At 40.1% G+C, this 15556-nt stretch overlaps 1 protein-coding gene across 2 annotated transcripts in view; it reads left to right on the top strand.

The window, feature by feature from the left end:
• Window positions 1-15556, top strand: part of CPNE4 (copine 4) — a 433799-nt gene that overhangs the window by 299394 nt on the left and 118849 nt on the right. For both annotated transcript variants that reach the window (XM_072651321.1, XM_072651322.1), the window contains exons 4-5: window positions 1975-2046; window positions 5407-5481. In XM_072651321.1, coding sequence (XP_072507422.1) covers window positions 1975-2046; window positions 5407-5481 — 147 coding nt within the window. The remainder of the gene's footprint in view (window positions 1-1974; window positions 2047-5406; window positions 5482-15556) is intronic.

Genomic DNA, 15556 nt, shown 5'->3' with positions numbered 1-15556 from the left:
AAGAGCCATTCTTCTGGAGACTTGAGCAAAGAGACTGAAGTAGATGCCTCCAAATCCCCATGGTACTTTGTGGCACTTCTTTTCTTGAAATCCTAGGATCATAGACCTAGAAATTGAAGGTACCTTCAGTTCAGTGATTTTCAGTCATGTCCAACTCTTTGTGACCCCATTTGGGATTTTCTTGGCAAAGATACAGGAGTGGCTTGCTATTTCCTCCTCCAGTATGTCCCCATTTAATAGATGATGAACTGAGGCAAACAGGGTTAAGTGACTTGTCTGGGGTCACACAGCTAGTAAGTATCTGAGGCGAGATTTGAATTCAAGAAAATAAGTCTTCCTGACTCCAGGTTACCCTGAAGGTACCTTAGAGATTGTCTAGTCCAGGGGTGTCAAACTCTTTGAGGGTAAGTTGCGAACTCCATAGTGTCCAGATTAAAATATAATTGGGAAATGTTTAATAAAATAAATAAAAATACAAAACAACATATTTTAACTGTGGTTTTCTAAGTCATCTAGGTGGTGCAGTGTATAGAACCCTAGGTCTGGAGTCAGGAAGTCCTGAGTACAAATCTAGTCACTTACCAGCTGTGTGACTCTGGCCAAGTCACTTAACCCCTGTTTGCCTCACTTCCTTATCTGTAAAATGGGGACATACTGGAGAAGGAAATGGCAAATAACTCCAGCATCTTTTCTAAGGAACCCCCAAATGGGGTCATGAAGAGTTGGACACAGCTAAATGACTAAACATAACCCATTTCTATTTGAGTTTGCCACCTCTGATTTAGTCCACCCCCATCATTTTACCAATGAAACTGAGACCCAGACAAGTGAAGTGCCTTGACCAATATTACACAGTTTACAGAAAGTGTCAGAGCCAGAATTTGAATGCAGATCCTCTGACTCCTCTCTCTATCACAGGTGAATATTTGCAATGATAAATAACACTCTTGGTATTGAGTCCTACTAATAGAGGGAAAAGTCTAGGAGGTATTTTGAAACCAGTGTATATACCAGCTGGAGCAGGTGTGATTCACTCATCCTTTGTGGGATGAGCCCTCTCTTTCTGGGAATAATGAGTGTTTTCCTTCCCTTGATCTAAGCACCTGACTTCAACCAGATTCTTGAGAAATTATTTGGCTTTGGGCTTTATATGGAATGTGTCCATCAGGACCTCAATGCTTGACTAAACTTTTAGTCAGAGAATAAGGGGTGGAGAGAGGAGGAGAAGAGTGTACACTAATAATAGCTTCATGGATGGCACTCAATTCTGTTATGTTTTGTGTCTTGACACTGAATCCTGGAGAGAACCTCAATTATGGTCCTTGATTTGGCTGTGTATTGGGCTGCTAATGATTTCCTTGATGACTTTCTAATGAAGACTTTTAAAAATAGATTTGTACAGGTGACAAATGAAATAGCTTCATTTTTAGGTCTTTTATTCTATATCCTCCCCCTATTCATCATCTCTGCTTTCCACAAAGGTGCATACGCCTATGCAAATGTAGGCTACTTGTGGTCTTCCCCTGATAGAAGGTTCACTCTCCGAGGACGGACTTCCACTTTTGTCTTTTTATCTGCAATGCCTAGTGCATAGTGGGAGCATTTTTAAAAATACTTATCAATTGATTAATCTAATCTGAAGATTTGGCAGTGTCTTCTCTACTGGGAACCTAAGGAAGTTACGGAAGTCTGCAGCTGTGCCTTGTTTTTTCCCCCTCCATTGACCCAATTTAATTTAATTTGATTTATCTGTAAAACATCTTTGCTTCACAGTTAATGAGAGGAAGGGGACGGTCAAGGAAGCAGCTAGTGATGTGTTTGTGAAATGCTCAGAGATAAAGAGAGAACTGATTATGGAGAACTGTTATGATTTTATTGTAGCTTTAGACTGACCACCAAATAAAGTACTCTAGAGATTAGACTAAAACTCAGAGTTGACACTGTGCAGTGAATGTTTTCCCTTTGTCTTTACAGATCGTTTCACAGAGGAAGCTGTCCAAATCCTTACTGAAGCATGGAAACACTGCAGGAAAGTCTTCCATAACGGTAAGTTTCCATCTGGATGAGGTCAATGTCCCTGATGAGATGGTCAGAATAAATCAGAGGCCAGAAAATGGAGGACACTTGTTCTTGCTTATGGTTTGCTATGGATTATCCAGAGATACACCGTTGTTTCTACTTCTCTCCTGCCAACAAAACATAGGTGCCATCGCCACAACATAGGAAGGGGTAGAGAGAGAACAAAAAAAAGCAGATCAGTCAGCCATCAATTCTAATTGTTAATAGCTCTGATAAAAGATTACTTGAGAGAGGATATCAAACTCCTAAGTAAACTGTCAATTTCAAAGACCCAGATTGTTTCCATCTTGGTCTACTAAAGATAATTTTCTTCAATGTACCAAACCTACAGAAGCTTTTAGTTCAAGTTTTGGCCTATACCATGTAGGTTTTAGATTCCAATCTTCAATGTTCTGCTTTAATCTGAAAGTTTGGCATCATTTTGAAATATAATTTTTTTAAAAAATTCATAGAGAACCAGTTTTTAAACATGTTGGAGAATTGTTCCAACCAGTGACTTTGTAGGCAAGAAAAAAGTGGGGAAAAGGGCTAGAATGATCCCAGTTTTCAGAAGTCTACTCCTGAGCAGCTTTAAACTCTCACTTGGAAGTTGAAAGTGATTAATCCACAATGATGAAAATCTTCGAAGTTTTTGTTGTTTTTTGTTTAAATGGAAATTCAGAATTACTCCCAGTGAGCTGAGGGGAAGGTGTCTGTCTCACGAGAAATGCATGTCCTAGTTGCTTCAGCATTTAAAAGGAAAGAATTATAGATGGTAGACTAGACCCATTCTCTGCTGTCGCTACCAATTGAATAACCTTACAAAATCTTTGCTGCCTTTAACGATATTGTGAACCCTAATGACTTGCTCACTATATTAAGCTAACCTCCTAAAAGGGTAAGGATCCAGATTGGGATTTAACATCTTTTTTTCCCCTACATTTCTTGAAACCTCAACCTTGGACACTTCCAAATCTTCCTTCATCAAAGACTTTTTTTTTTACAGTGAATGGCAGAAGCAAGAGTGGTGTTGAAAAATATTTTACTGGGCTAAATTTGGCTGGCCTTGAATATGTCACACCCCTAAAGTAAGGTCTCTCTGAAAATTGTACATACATGTGTTTATTGTTATTATTTTGGTACATACCTGTGGATACATGGGTCTATATAGCACTCGATCCATCTTCCATCAATGAATGTAAGCACCTGCTCTACAATTTACAGTCAGAGAGAGTTACCTTGTATCACAGAGAGGTTGTCACTTATACAAGGTCACACCACCAGTATGTGTCAGAAGAATTTGAATTTGTCTTTTCTGCGAGGCTGGCAGAACCATTGTTCCTTGTGTCTTCTAATGACAGAAACATGCTCTTGTAAGTTCCCATGTCACAAATTAGTTAGGATGCCAAATCTAGCAGGCAACAGAGCTTCTCAGAACAATGGACTGGAAAGCAGAAAAACTGACCACCTTATAACTCCATTGCCTGTGTGTGTATACATATATACATAGACACATAAATATGCATGTATCTGTGTGTATATATATATATATATATATATACACACACACACACACACACACACACACACACACACACACACACACACATACATAGATACATATATGCAGGTAAATATAGCCATTCTGTGCTCCCTCAGTTATTAAGTGTGAGAAACTCCCTGGAGTATGAACTCCCTCTACTCATTCAGGTAGATAACTATTTTGTAGCTTCTGGTTTTAGAGAGCAGTATAGGACAAGAAGAGGTTAAATGCCTTACTCCAGGTCACACAGCTAGTTTATGTCAGAGGCAAGACCTGAACCTGAACCTTCCTAACTATAAGGCCAGCCCTCTATCCATTACACCACACTGCTCCACATATGTGACTCTGTGTGTACGCAAAAAAGGGGAGGGAATGTGTATTTAAGGCCATGTATATACTAGAAAATTACACTGATTCCTGGCCACGTGGGCTTTAAAAAAGGAGAAGGTGTTGCCTAAATGTACAACATCAATATGGGGAAGCCGCTAGGTTTCCACACTTTTCTCATGCTCACCTATTTAGCTTTATCATTAGCCACAGAGTACCTCTTCAGTCTCCTGGTAGGCAACCATGGGGTATTTGTATCCAGTGGACCTAATTCAAAATGGAACAGCCGAACTCAGAAAGAACTGATTAAATTAGGCCTTAGAACAAAGCTAACTAGAGAAGAGTTTCCATTATGTTCTGGTCCCCAAATGCTTAATGAGGATGAAGCACTACTTATAAATATGAACTAGGGGTAGAGGAGAAGGGAAGGAGAACCTCTCTAAGCTTGGCAGCTGGAATCCAGATGAACGCTTTGAATGCTGCTGTCTGTTGGATTTGGGATCTTGCCTAATTGTGCTGTGCGACCATACCAGGAATGTTTTCCCTTAATATATATGAAAAGAATGTTAGGAATGTGCCATTTGTAGATCATAGGATGCTAGATATAGAAGAGACCTCAGAAACCCATTCTTTTATATTACACATGAAAAAATTGAGACGCATGGAATGACGGCCCAAGATCAAACAGGGTAAATATGAACTACCCTGGTTAGAAACTATGCCAGCCAAGTAGTGCCAGAGGAAGTATTTGAACCTGAGTTCTCTTACTCCATTCAGTGGTCCACAGGGTCCACGGCTCCATCTCCCTGTGTTGAGGTTTGATAGAGCAGGGACAGTATATTTTTGTACCCTTCTTGGGGGCAGGAACCTTCTTTCTCTCTGCTTGAATTTTCATCCCTAGTGCTTGGCATTTAATAAGTACTTATTAAATACTTGTTGACTTGATTTGACTCACCCTTAAAATAAAAATGTTCTTCCTAATGTCTCACTCAGTCTTTTCCTGTGACAATTTAAGCCCTTTCTCTACTTTTCTGTCCTCCATTTATAAAAAGGAAAAAAAACCCTGCCAATAACTTCCTCTTGAACATGTCTTCACATACTTGAGATCTCTTTTTTGTGTGAGATAGCAGAGTAGTCACTTCCTATTTCCCACCAGTGATGGTGACAAAAAGTCACTTTTGACCCAATATAATAAAGAACCCTAGGCCTGGAGTCAGAGGAGACCTCACCTTGGCTCAGATCATTCTCTAACACTCATTAGCCAAATGACTTTGGGCAAGTTACTTGCTGTCTCTGGGAATCTGTTTCTTCATCAGTAAGATGAGCACTGCAGCACCTGCCTTACAGAGTGGTGATGGTCAGCCCCAGTGATATGTTAAGTGCTTTGTAAACAGGAAATCTGTCAGTCATTTTGTTGTATTTCTGCTGTTCTACCCCAGAGACACAAAACAGAACTTATGTCTCCTTTTTCTACCTAGGTGATTGCTGAGGAGCTGTCCGGTAATGATGACTATGTTGAGCTGGCATTCAATGCACGGAAATTGGATGACAAGGTAAATGGTTTGATATTAACTTTATCAGAAGATATGATAAAACCAACCTAGTTTAATGATTCTTACACACACACTTACATGCACATGCACACAGAGACATTTTTTTTCCCTTTCAACTGCTATTAATCAGATCAAAGATTCCAGATCAATGAGTGAAGGAGTCTTTCCCCAACTTGTGAAGCAATTAAAAGGAGGGCCAGGGATAATAATGAAAACCAAGACAGTTTAATTACATACCAGCCCCATCTGTTTCAAAATGCCAGAGACTAGAAGGGTCACATGTGGCTTGGGTCCTCCTTCCTGCCCTTCCTCATATTAACTCTTTGTATATTTTACATTTGCATATTTGTGTACAGTGTTCCCTACCCCCAGAGAGTCTGGTTTTGTCTTTGTCCCTAGTACCTAGGGTAGTGCCTGACTCATAGTAGGCTCTTAATAAATGTTTGTTAAAGGACTGACCCTTCTAAGTGCCTAAGCAGAGGGATCACAAAGTTTGAAACTTCTTGAGTGGGGAATAGTTCAGGGGCCAAGAAGTCTCAGCTGAGACACACCAGATAAAACTCTCTAGGAGAGACAACCCACTTGGCTTCTGACTCTCGAGACATTTCTGGAACCTGATCAATATCAGCCATATCCCTAGCATGTTTCTTTCTCCTCGGGCTTCATTTTCATATCATTAGTGAGTTTCTCCTAATTCTCTTTTGAGATGGCCCATAGACAGACAACCATGGAGCTGGAAGGCATCTCAAAGGTCTTGTAGTCCAAGCGTCTCATTTTCCTGAGCTAAGGCCCAAAGGTAAAAAGACTTGTCTAAGATCACAAAACTGGTTCATGGAAAAACTGTGTTCAGAATCCAGGTTTTCTACCTTTCATTCTAGTATTCACCATTTTTCCTCTCTTTAGCCCCTTCACTTCTCCCAAGACTCCCTCTTTAGATGCAGAAAATGATGCTTCATCCCTGTTAGAATCTCAGTTCTGCCACTTACTAGCTGTATGACCTTGAATGAGTAACTTCAAATCTGTAAGCCTCCTTTTCTTCTTCTGAAAATAAGGATATTAATATTTGCATCAAATCTCATTGGGGCTGTTTGGAAGGTACTTTTTTGCCCTTTTAGACAAAAAGCTCCATAAGATCTGGAATTTATCCAGCTCTTGTAAAGCTTTCAACTTTGTAAGCAAGCACAAAAGATTAGGACAAAGGCCCAGTTAAAAGTTATAATGGATACTAGAGAATGGCTGAATAAGTTGTATCATATGAACATAATATATTTTTGTATCTTAAGAAAAATACGATTATGAGAAATTTAGAAACACATGAGAAGACATGTATGAACTAAACAGTGAAACAAGCAAAATCAGAAAACAATAGACAAAATCGCCACAATGATAAAATGTAAAGAACTCTAAAATGAAGCCAAATGCTATGTTTGTGCAAAAGCTTTTCAATCTAATGTAATCAAAATCATCCATTTTGCATTTCATAGCCTTCTCTATCTCTTGTTTGGTCATAAATTTCTTCATTCTCCATAAATTGGACAAATAAGCTATCTCTTGTTCCCTTGATTTGTTTATAGTATCTGCTTTTATACCTAGATTGTGTACCCATTTGGACTTTATTCTGCCAAATGCTATGTAATCATAACAACTGATTCTGGCACCAGAGAAATGATAGGAAAATGTACCTCCCTTCTTTACTTGGAGAGATGAGGAGAGGGGAGACTGTGGGTACAGAATGTACCACACGATGCCCAACCTGATTCATGCATAAGTTGCCTTTTGTTAATTGGTTTCTTTTGTTATGAGGAAAACCTTATGGGATAGGACAGTGTGGATGGATATACCTAGAAGTGATTGTGATATTAAAAAAATCAATAAATTTTTTTTACTAAGAATGATATATAATAAATGTTGAGAGACCTGGTTTGGAGAAAGAGCTCAAATTAATGACATTACTATTGACTGCTTTCTACTTCAAGTGCTGTAATTTCTTGTGCCATAGCTCAAAGCTTCTACTGCTGCCATAGAAGAGTGAAGATATTATTCTCAATGCTGGGAAATTTGGCATTCCACACTAGGGTCAGTTTAATCGATCAGTCAACAAGTTCTTATTAAGTATTCACCATATACCAATCACTGTGCTAGGTGCTAGAGATACAAAAATGAAAATGAAACAGTCCCTGCCATTAAGGACCTTACATTCCATTTGGATAAACAATACGTACGGAGATAATACGTAATGGTATCCATAATATATACAAAGTCAATGGGAAGGAGCAAAGGTTTCATGTAGAAGCTGGTACTTCAACAGAGCTTTGAAGGAAGTTCAGAGTGCATGGGCAGGGCCTGAAGGGCATGGAGACACATAGAAGGTAGATGGAAGTATTCTGGGAACATTAGAAAGACTAGTTGGGCTAAGAATGTAGGGTGAGCAAAGTGGAGCAATATGTAATAAGCCTGGCTAATCTTTAAGTACCAAAAGAGTTTGTATTTAATCCTGGAGGTAATAGGGAATCATGGGAGCTTGTAAAGCGGGCGAGTGACCTAGTCTGACCAGGATTTTGGGAACATTGCTATGGAAGCTGTGTAGAAGTTGGATCAGGGTGGGGGTGAGGGGGAGACACACAGTACGGAGACAGTTAGGAGGTTACTGCCCAGATTAAGGTCCAGATGAGAAGAGATAGAAGTCTGAGCTAGGATAGTGGTCCCAGTAGTGAGAAGAGGCTAGCTACCTAATCCAAGGCATTGACCAGGTGGTAGGTGATAAAGGTCTGGACTTGGAACCAGGAAGTACTGAGTTCAAATCAAGCTCCAGCCACTAGCTATGTGACCTTGGGCAAGGCTCTTAACTTCTGTTTTCCTCAGTTTCCTCAACTGGAGAATGGTACTAATAACAGTACCTTCCTCCCAGGGCTGTTGTGAAAAGCCAGTGACCTAATATATGTAAAGTTTAAAATCAAAGACACTAGGTGAATGTTAGCTACTATTATTATTTCTTGACAATGGCTACAACAGTCTTATGTTGCTGTGAAGGCATTGTTGACTGTCATCTCATCCAGTCTTGGCCACTGAGTAACTTTGGAAGGCATCTGAGTGACCTCCTGAAGTGGAAATGAGTGTGTGAGGCAGGCTAGTACATTATGAATGCAGCTGGGAAACAGAAAGATAATCATATTATATCATATCATAGTATATTATACATTGATTTTATTATCGCCATTTTACAGATGGAGAAAATGAGGCAGACAACTATGTGTCTTAGGCCAGATTTGAATTCAGGTCTTCCTGACTCCAGGTCCAGCACTCTATCCTCTGTATTGCCTAACTATACATTGTTCATATCTCACTCTTGGACAAAATCTCCTTCAGGTGAACCTTCAGACCAAGAGTTTGTAATCTTTTTGTGTCATGGATCCATTTGACAATCTGGGAAACCTATGGGCCCCTTATTGAAAGACTGTTTTTAAATGTCTACAGTAAAATATATAGGACTACCAAAGAAACTAGTTATGTTGAAATAGTTATCAAAACTTTTTTAAATAAAAAGTTTAGGGATTCCAGGTTAAGAAAACCTACTCTAGCAATGTCAAATTTGTATGATTCTCTGGTCTTCAATGAGAATGTAATTTAATATCTGTTCTTCAGTCAGTAGGGACAGCACCAGCCTGTAACACAGGGAGGGCACAGATTCATCCTCACTATAGTAGTAAGGGATGAGATTCCCCCAGAATGACCATTAAGTGAATTCCATCAGTTACTTCTGCAGAGAAGTCCTCCCTCGAGACTACAGAGGACTGGAATTGCCCTCTTGATCACATATTAAGTTTTCTGCCTTGTCCTTCAATAGAAAGTTTCTTTTGAAAGAAGGGATGAAAACTGTACTTCAGAGCTTGGGGTGGTGGTGGAAGGAATTGCTACATTGAGGGAAGGTTCTGATGGTTTTGATGCAACACTACGGAAGTCATTGATCATATCCTCATGGATTGCCACCATATTCAGCACAAACACTTTTAAAGTCAAAATACACTGAGAATGCCCCCACCTCTTGACCTCTCAGAATGGGTCAAGAGTGAAGGGGAAGGAGCAATTCAGAGAGTTGGGGAGAGACTCGAGTTCCCTTTCAAGCTGAGCAACCTTACATTGCTGTGGAGGCATTGTGATTTCCTTTATTAGGTCAGTGCTAAGCCCTGGACCCTGGCTCCTAACAGTGCTTTGAGAATCTGGCAGGTTGGACCTTACACAAGTCCTTCACCTCACTGGAGCTTAGTTTCTTTGTCTGTAAAGTGAGAGAGTTGGACTAGATTACTCCAAAAGACTTTTCCATCTCTAGATCTATGAGCAATTCATCTGTGAAACCCCAAAGACTACCACTTTTATCTTCCTTTAAGAAAGTAGAAATGGCTTCAACGATTACTGTAAATTAATGTTCCTGAAGGGCATCTCCTCCTGACAAGTAGACTTGAGTCTTGAGATTCAGCTCAATGGAAAAGGAGCTTGGCAGGAAGGGAGGGTGGGAGTAATGTACAAGTATCAATGCCTTTCAAAGTCTACATCCTTCAAGAATATAAGGATACTCAACAGATCTACAAGATGAAGGCCACTCTCAGTAACATAAGTGGCTCCATTTTAGTTTTGTCCAAGATCCAAAGAGAATTCAATACCTTGGACAGAGTACTGGTGTTTTTCTGAATAAGGCCAATGTCTTTGTCCCATTCTCTTGAAAATGATTCTTACAAGTCAGAGAAGAGTCTGTTAGAAAACCTTAAAATCTAATCAGTTGTTTCAGAAATTGCTTGTAGCTGACCCTGAAAATGATTCCTGGGAAATCTAGCACCCCTAGAACTATCTCTTATCCCCTCCAGTAGTAAATCTCAGCTTCCTCAGGTGAACAAGACTGGGAAGAAAATGAGAAATTGTCAAAAAAAAAAAAAAAAACAACTATAGTAATCTTGCTGGTCAAGTATAGCATGAGAGTGATAAAAATAGCAAATAGCACCTCATGTGGGATTTTCTTCTTCCTTTCCCTTTCAGCATCACAAAGGAAAAAAGTCATTCCCTCGAGAGGTTGACTTTTGTCCCTGCTGAGACAGCTGTGTTCATTTACTTAAGTTTCTCTTAAATCAGCTTCATTCTCTTTACATGGGATTTTCTCTCCAATAAAAACCCTTTAAACATCCTTCTTTCTGAAAAAAAAAAAAAAAGAAATCCTTTCTCCAAACCAGTGAAACTGGGCCTTTTAGTATTCAAGACCGCACTGCACCCTTGCTTAGTTTTCATCCAAAGCAGGGATGTCAAATCCCTTCCTTTATTCCTCTGGGTGTTCTGCATGCCTTTAGCTGATGAACCTCAGCTTTATCTCATTAAAACTCTAAGCAACAGACATGTAGTGGGACAAAAGATTCTGTCAGGAAGTCTTCTGAGTATATCAGAAAGATCATATCACACTCATCCACTTACTTGCAACACCAGGAAATATTCAAGGCACTTTCCTCCAAAGACATCTGTATAGATATCATAGAGGCAGTGTGGGACAGTGGAAAGCATTAAGTCTGGAGCCAGAGACCTGGTTTCAAATCCCTCTGCCATTATATGTGTGACCTTAGGCAAGTAAGTCACTGGATTTCTCTGGGCTTCAGTTTTTTCATCTCTAAAATGATGCCTTTTAAGGCCTCTTCCCACTCTGAGTCTATGGTCCTACTACATCTTACTCAAAAGCATTTGTTTGCTCATCTCGTTCAAAGCTGTCCTGATTTTTCTGTCAAATTCTTCCCATTTCAGTTCAAACCAGAGTTTTAACCCTGAGGGCCACAGGAACATGAGCCTGTTAAGGAAAACTAGCTCATCCTGGCCAAGTATAAGGCTTGTTCCACCTTCATTTTCTCCATCCCCTTCCCAACACACGTAGAGTGTATTTGTGGTTATTGAAGCTAGTAACAATACACATAAGACGCTGACCAAATTACTTCAATTTTCGGGGCCTCAGTCTCCCCATCTGTGCAAAGAGGGAGTTGGACTACATGGTCTCTAATGTTCTTTCCAGATCTAAAATCCCACCCTGTAACTTTTTACTAGGGAGTGGCTTATACGTTGGAAATAGAAACCGCTATTATATTGTGTATGGCATACATATTCATTCATCAAGAGGCTTGGACCCTGAGTCAGGAAGATTCGGGTCCAAATCCCACTCTGTCACTGCCAGGCTATATGACAGAGGTACGTTAATTCACATCTCTGAAACTTAATTTCCTCATCTGTACAATGGAGCTAACATTACTTTCTATACCTACCTGGAAAGGTTTTTCTTTGGAGGCTCAGATGTACCCCCTTTGTACCCCTTAAATCACTATCGTACATAATTGTCTATTATAATTAGCTTTATCTTCATTCGACAACCATTTATTAAATGCCTCCTATGTTATTGGCACTATGCTAGCCACTAGGGGTACACAGACTAAAGCAACACATTCTAATTGGGAAGAGCAAGGTCTCATGAAGACAGCAACACAAGCTGGTATTTATAGAGCAACTGTGTGCCAAATATTAGTGTTTTTTACAAATATTATCTCATTTGATCCTCACTACAACCCTGGTAGGTTTTACCATTTTACAATTGAGGAAATGAAGGCAAGCAGAAGTTAATACCCAGATAAGTGAATGCAAAGTAAATTAAAGTGACATTAGTACCTCTTTGACTCATCATCCCAAGCAGACTCATTCATTCATTCATCTGACAAATTTCTGTGGAGCCTTTTACTCCGTGTAAGGCATTGGTTCAGATGACTTAACCCAAGCAGGATTGTTGGTCAGTGCCCTGAAATGGCGTTCTCAGGGCCATTATGTGTCTTCACATCAACATGTAGCAAGCAGCTGTTGTTTGCTCTATGACTTGGAATGACTCCATGCACTTTTGGACTCCCTTAAGTGTTTGTAATTTAACGTTTCCTGATTTGTGTTACAAATTAAGAGTGTTCAAGCCCTCACTGGTGGGCTCTTCCATTTGGAGGTGTTCGGCCTATTTCTCTCTCAGGTCAGATGACTTTCTCGTAGATCAGAGAACATAGTGCTGTGATCTCAATGTCAAACTGTGTTTTGTCCAGGCCCTTCATGGATGTTCACCTTCCAAACTGCACTGTATCTTTGGGTCTATAATTATTACCTGATCTCACCTCCTTGGTCCTGTAAAATTGATATCCACAGGAATATAGCAATCTAACCATCTAATCCAGACGCTTATCCCCAAGAAAAAGAGAGTCAGAAGTCAATCTATATATCAACAAACTTAAGTGCCTCCTATGTGCCAGGCACTAGGCTAGAAGCTACGGATTCAAAGAGAGAGCTGAAAACGTCCCTGTGCCCAAAGAGCATATATAGGGGAGTGTATATCCTGGATAGATGTAAATATGTATTCAAAATATATACCAAACAAATTAAAGGTGATTTTGGCAGGGGAGGAATCAATACCTTAAGGAATAAGAAAAAGCCTATTGTAGAAGGTGGCATTTGAACTAAGCTTTGAAGGACACTAGGTATTTTAAGAGGAAAACATAAGGGGGAGCACATTGGGTAAGTGCACAGAGATGGGAAGTAGAACATCATGAGTAATGACCAGCATGAAGGACCAGTTTGGCCAGACCATAAAGAGTATGAAGAAGAGTAATTTACTCTAAGTCACCACTCACTGTACAGATATTGGATATTACACTGGGTCTAGAAATGTAAGGCCAATTGTTTCCATGGGAGTAGAAGAGAATTACAGACTCATTGAATGTTAGAGCTGCTGACCTTAAAGATTAATCCTTCCAACAACCTCGTTTCACAGATGAGGAAACTGAAGCACAAAGAGATGCATGGTCCCATGGGACACGAAAAGCAGAGTAAAGATTAGAACTCATGCTCTTTGACTCCTAGCACGTGGTTTTTCAGACCCAAGTATTAAATAGCACTCAGTTTGGGAGATGAAGGATCTGAATGAGCCAGAGGGGTATGCTTGCTATGTGCCTGATGGAGAAGGCCAGAGAGAAAGTGAAGTGGCAGGGCCATTGGAAGTGGCATCATGTTTGGTTTTCAAAGCAAGGAGACTTGTTTTTGAACTTTTCCTATTTTAATGCAGCCCATTTAGCTCACAGTGCCTTCGTGCTTCAGGATTTCTGCTGAGAACTCCTCACAGTGCATCCTACCTTCCAAAAGGGTTATGTTTCATTAGCAGCTAGCTGACAATTACCATACAAGTAGTTTCAATTAGAGAATGAAGTAATCACTCCAGAACACCTGAACAGACAGAGCATCTCCTCCTGACTTTCTTTTTGAGAGATATGTTTGTGGTAAAGTATAGAAGAAATTGAACCTCACGTTGGTGTTCCTGAGAGGACCCTAGTTTTTCATATCCCCATAGGGGCCCAGAGGTTGCTATTGCTTGGTACTACATGAACAAGGAAAACAGATCCACTAAAAATTAGGGGAAATTATCCTGAGTAGGGAAACCTATAAGAAGAAAATGTGGTATCTGGAGGCAAATTCATGTGATGGTTTAAGGTATGATTAGTGTGAGGAGACTGGGGGGGGGGGGGGCGCAAAGAGGAGTTTGAGATATTAGGTAGTTAGGTTATCAAAGGGAGACTAGGTTGAGATGGGGAAGAAGACTGGGTTCCAGGTACTGAATTTATTAGGGAAAGAGGGAGGATGATCTTGAACTCTGAAGATGAGGGCAACAAAGATCTGGATTCAGTATAGTGAACTCGAAAGGAAGAGAGATGGTTCTGGAATGAGCCGCAGAGGTCTGGTCTCAAAGTGGCCTGGGGAACAAGGAATATGCTACTTCCTCCTCCTTCTCCTGGCACTGCGTCAGAAGGTTGGAGAGAGTGATTGAAGGAGAGTGCTTAGAGATGTGGAATGTTCAGGAGGAATCTGTATTTCAGGGAATATCAAAAGAAGTAAAGAATGTGAGAGGAAGAGCTCTAAGATGAAGGCGCAGGTGTGTTAACAGAAGAGGATGCTAGAGGGTATTGTGCAAAGTGAAAGCAGGAGAAGAAGGGAATTGGGAAAGGCTAGGCCATGTTTACCAAGAGGTAAGACAGACAGAGGGGGTCACTGGACATTAATTTAACCAGTGAGCCTATGAATGGCAAGGTCCTGAGGACCAGAAGTCTACTCTAGTAGGTAAGGGAGTCCCAGGAAAGAAGCATGGTGACTATAGGGCCTCCAAGGCTAGCTTCTGAGGAGGTGGAAATACACTCCCTCCCCAACAAGTCTACATCCTAGATAAAGCCCAGTTCTCCCCATCTTAGCTCCTTCTCTTCTAGAGAGAGGTAGCAGTGTATATCAGACAACATATTGAACCAGAAGTTAGCTTTCCTAGATTCTATTATTACCTCTAGGAACTTTGGCAAAGCTTCAGGACTTTTGTGGATCTCAGTGTCCTTATCTGTAAAATGAGAGGGTGTTCGCCAAGGTCCCCTCCAAGTAAGAAATTAATACCCTAGTGGATATCATCACCATTTTCTCTATCACCTTCACCTTCATCATCATTTTTTCACTTTGTTGCTGCTTTCAAAAACCTAGTAGCTTACTCCTTACAATTCACATTTGACTTTCTCTGTTTTGGCCAGAAAATAGGTGGTAGATTAGAGTGTGTGTGCTCCCTTTTAATAGCAATTTTCACAGAAGCTAAATATAATTAAAGTGCCCAATTCATTAAGTCTTGATTGTACTGAACAGTCACCAGGGACCATGCTAATAGCTGATAGCTGAGCAAAAGAAAAACTGAAAATTCTCTTCCCCTCTTATGGAGTCACCAAGATGGTGACAGCAAAATTGGATCTGCATATTTTTTGTAAAGGCCACAAGTTAAGTCAACTTTCAGTTTAATATGTGACTCTATTTTTAAAGAGTTTTTTTTAAATGAAAGCCTTGACTCTCTCAAATATGCTAATATTATGACAGGATTAATAAGACACACATAGACTCTAAATTTTATTCTAAATGCACCTATAATGAAAGGAATATCTGATGACTCAATTTGTTCCCACATGCTCCAGTGGCCCCATGACTTCACTGATATCACATTGTCTTCAGTGATGCA

This window comes from Notamacropus eugenii, chromosome 3 (assembly GCF_028372415.1).
Source record: "Notamacropus eugenii isolate mMacEug1 chromosome 3, mMacEug1.pri_v2, whole genome shotgun sequence".
Taxonomy (NCBI): domain Eukaryota; kingdom Metazoa; phylum Chordata; class Mammalia; order Diprotodontia; family Macropodidae; genus Notamacropus; species Notamacropus eugenii.
Note: the sequence above shows the minus strand (reverse complement) of the source record. Positions and strands in the feature narration are given on the sequence as shown.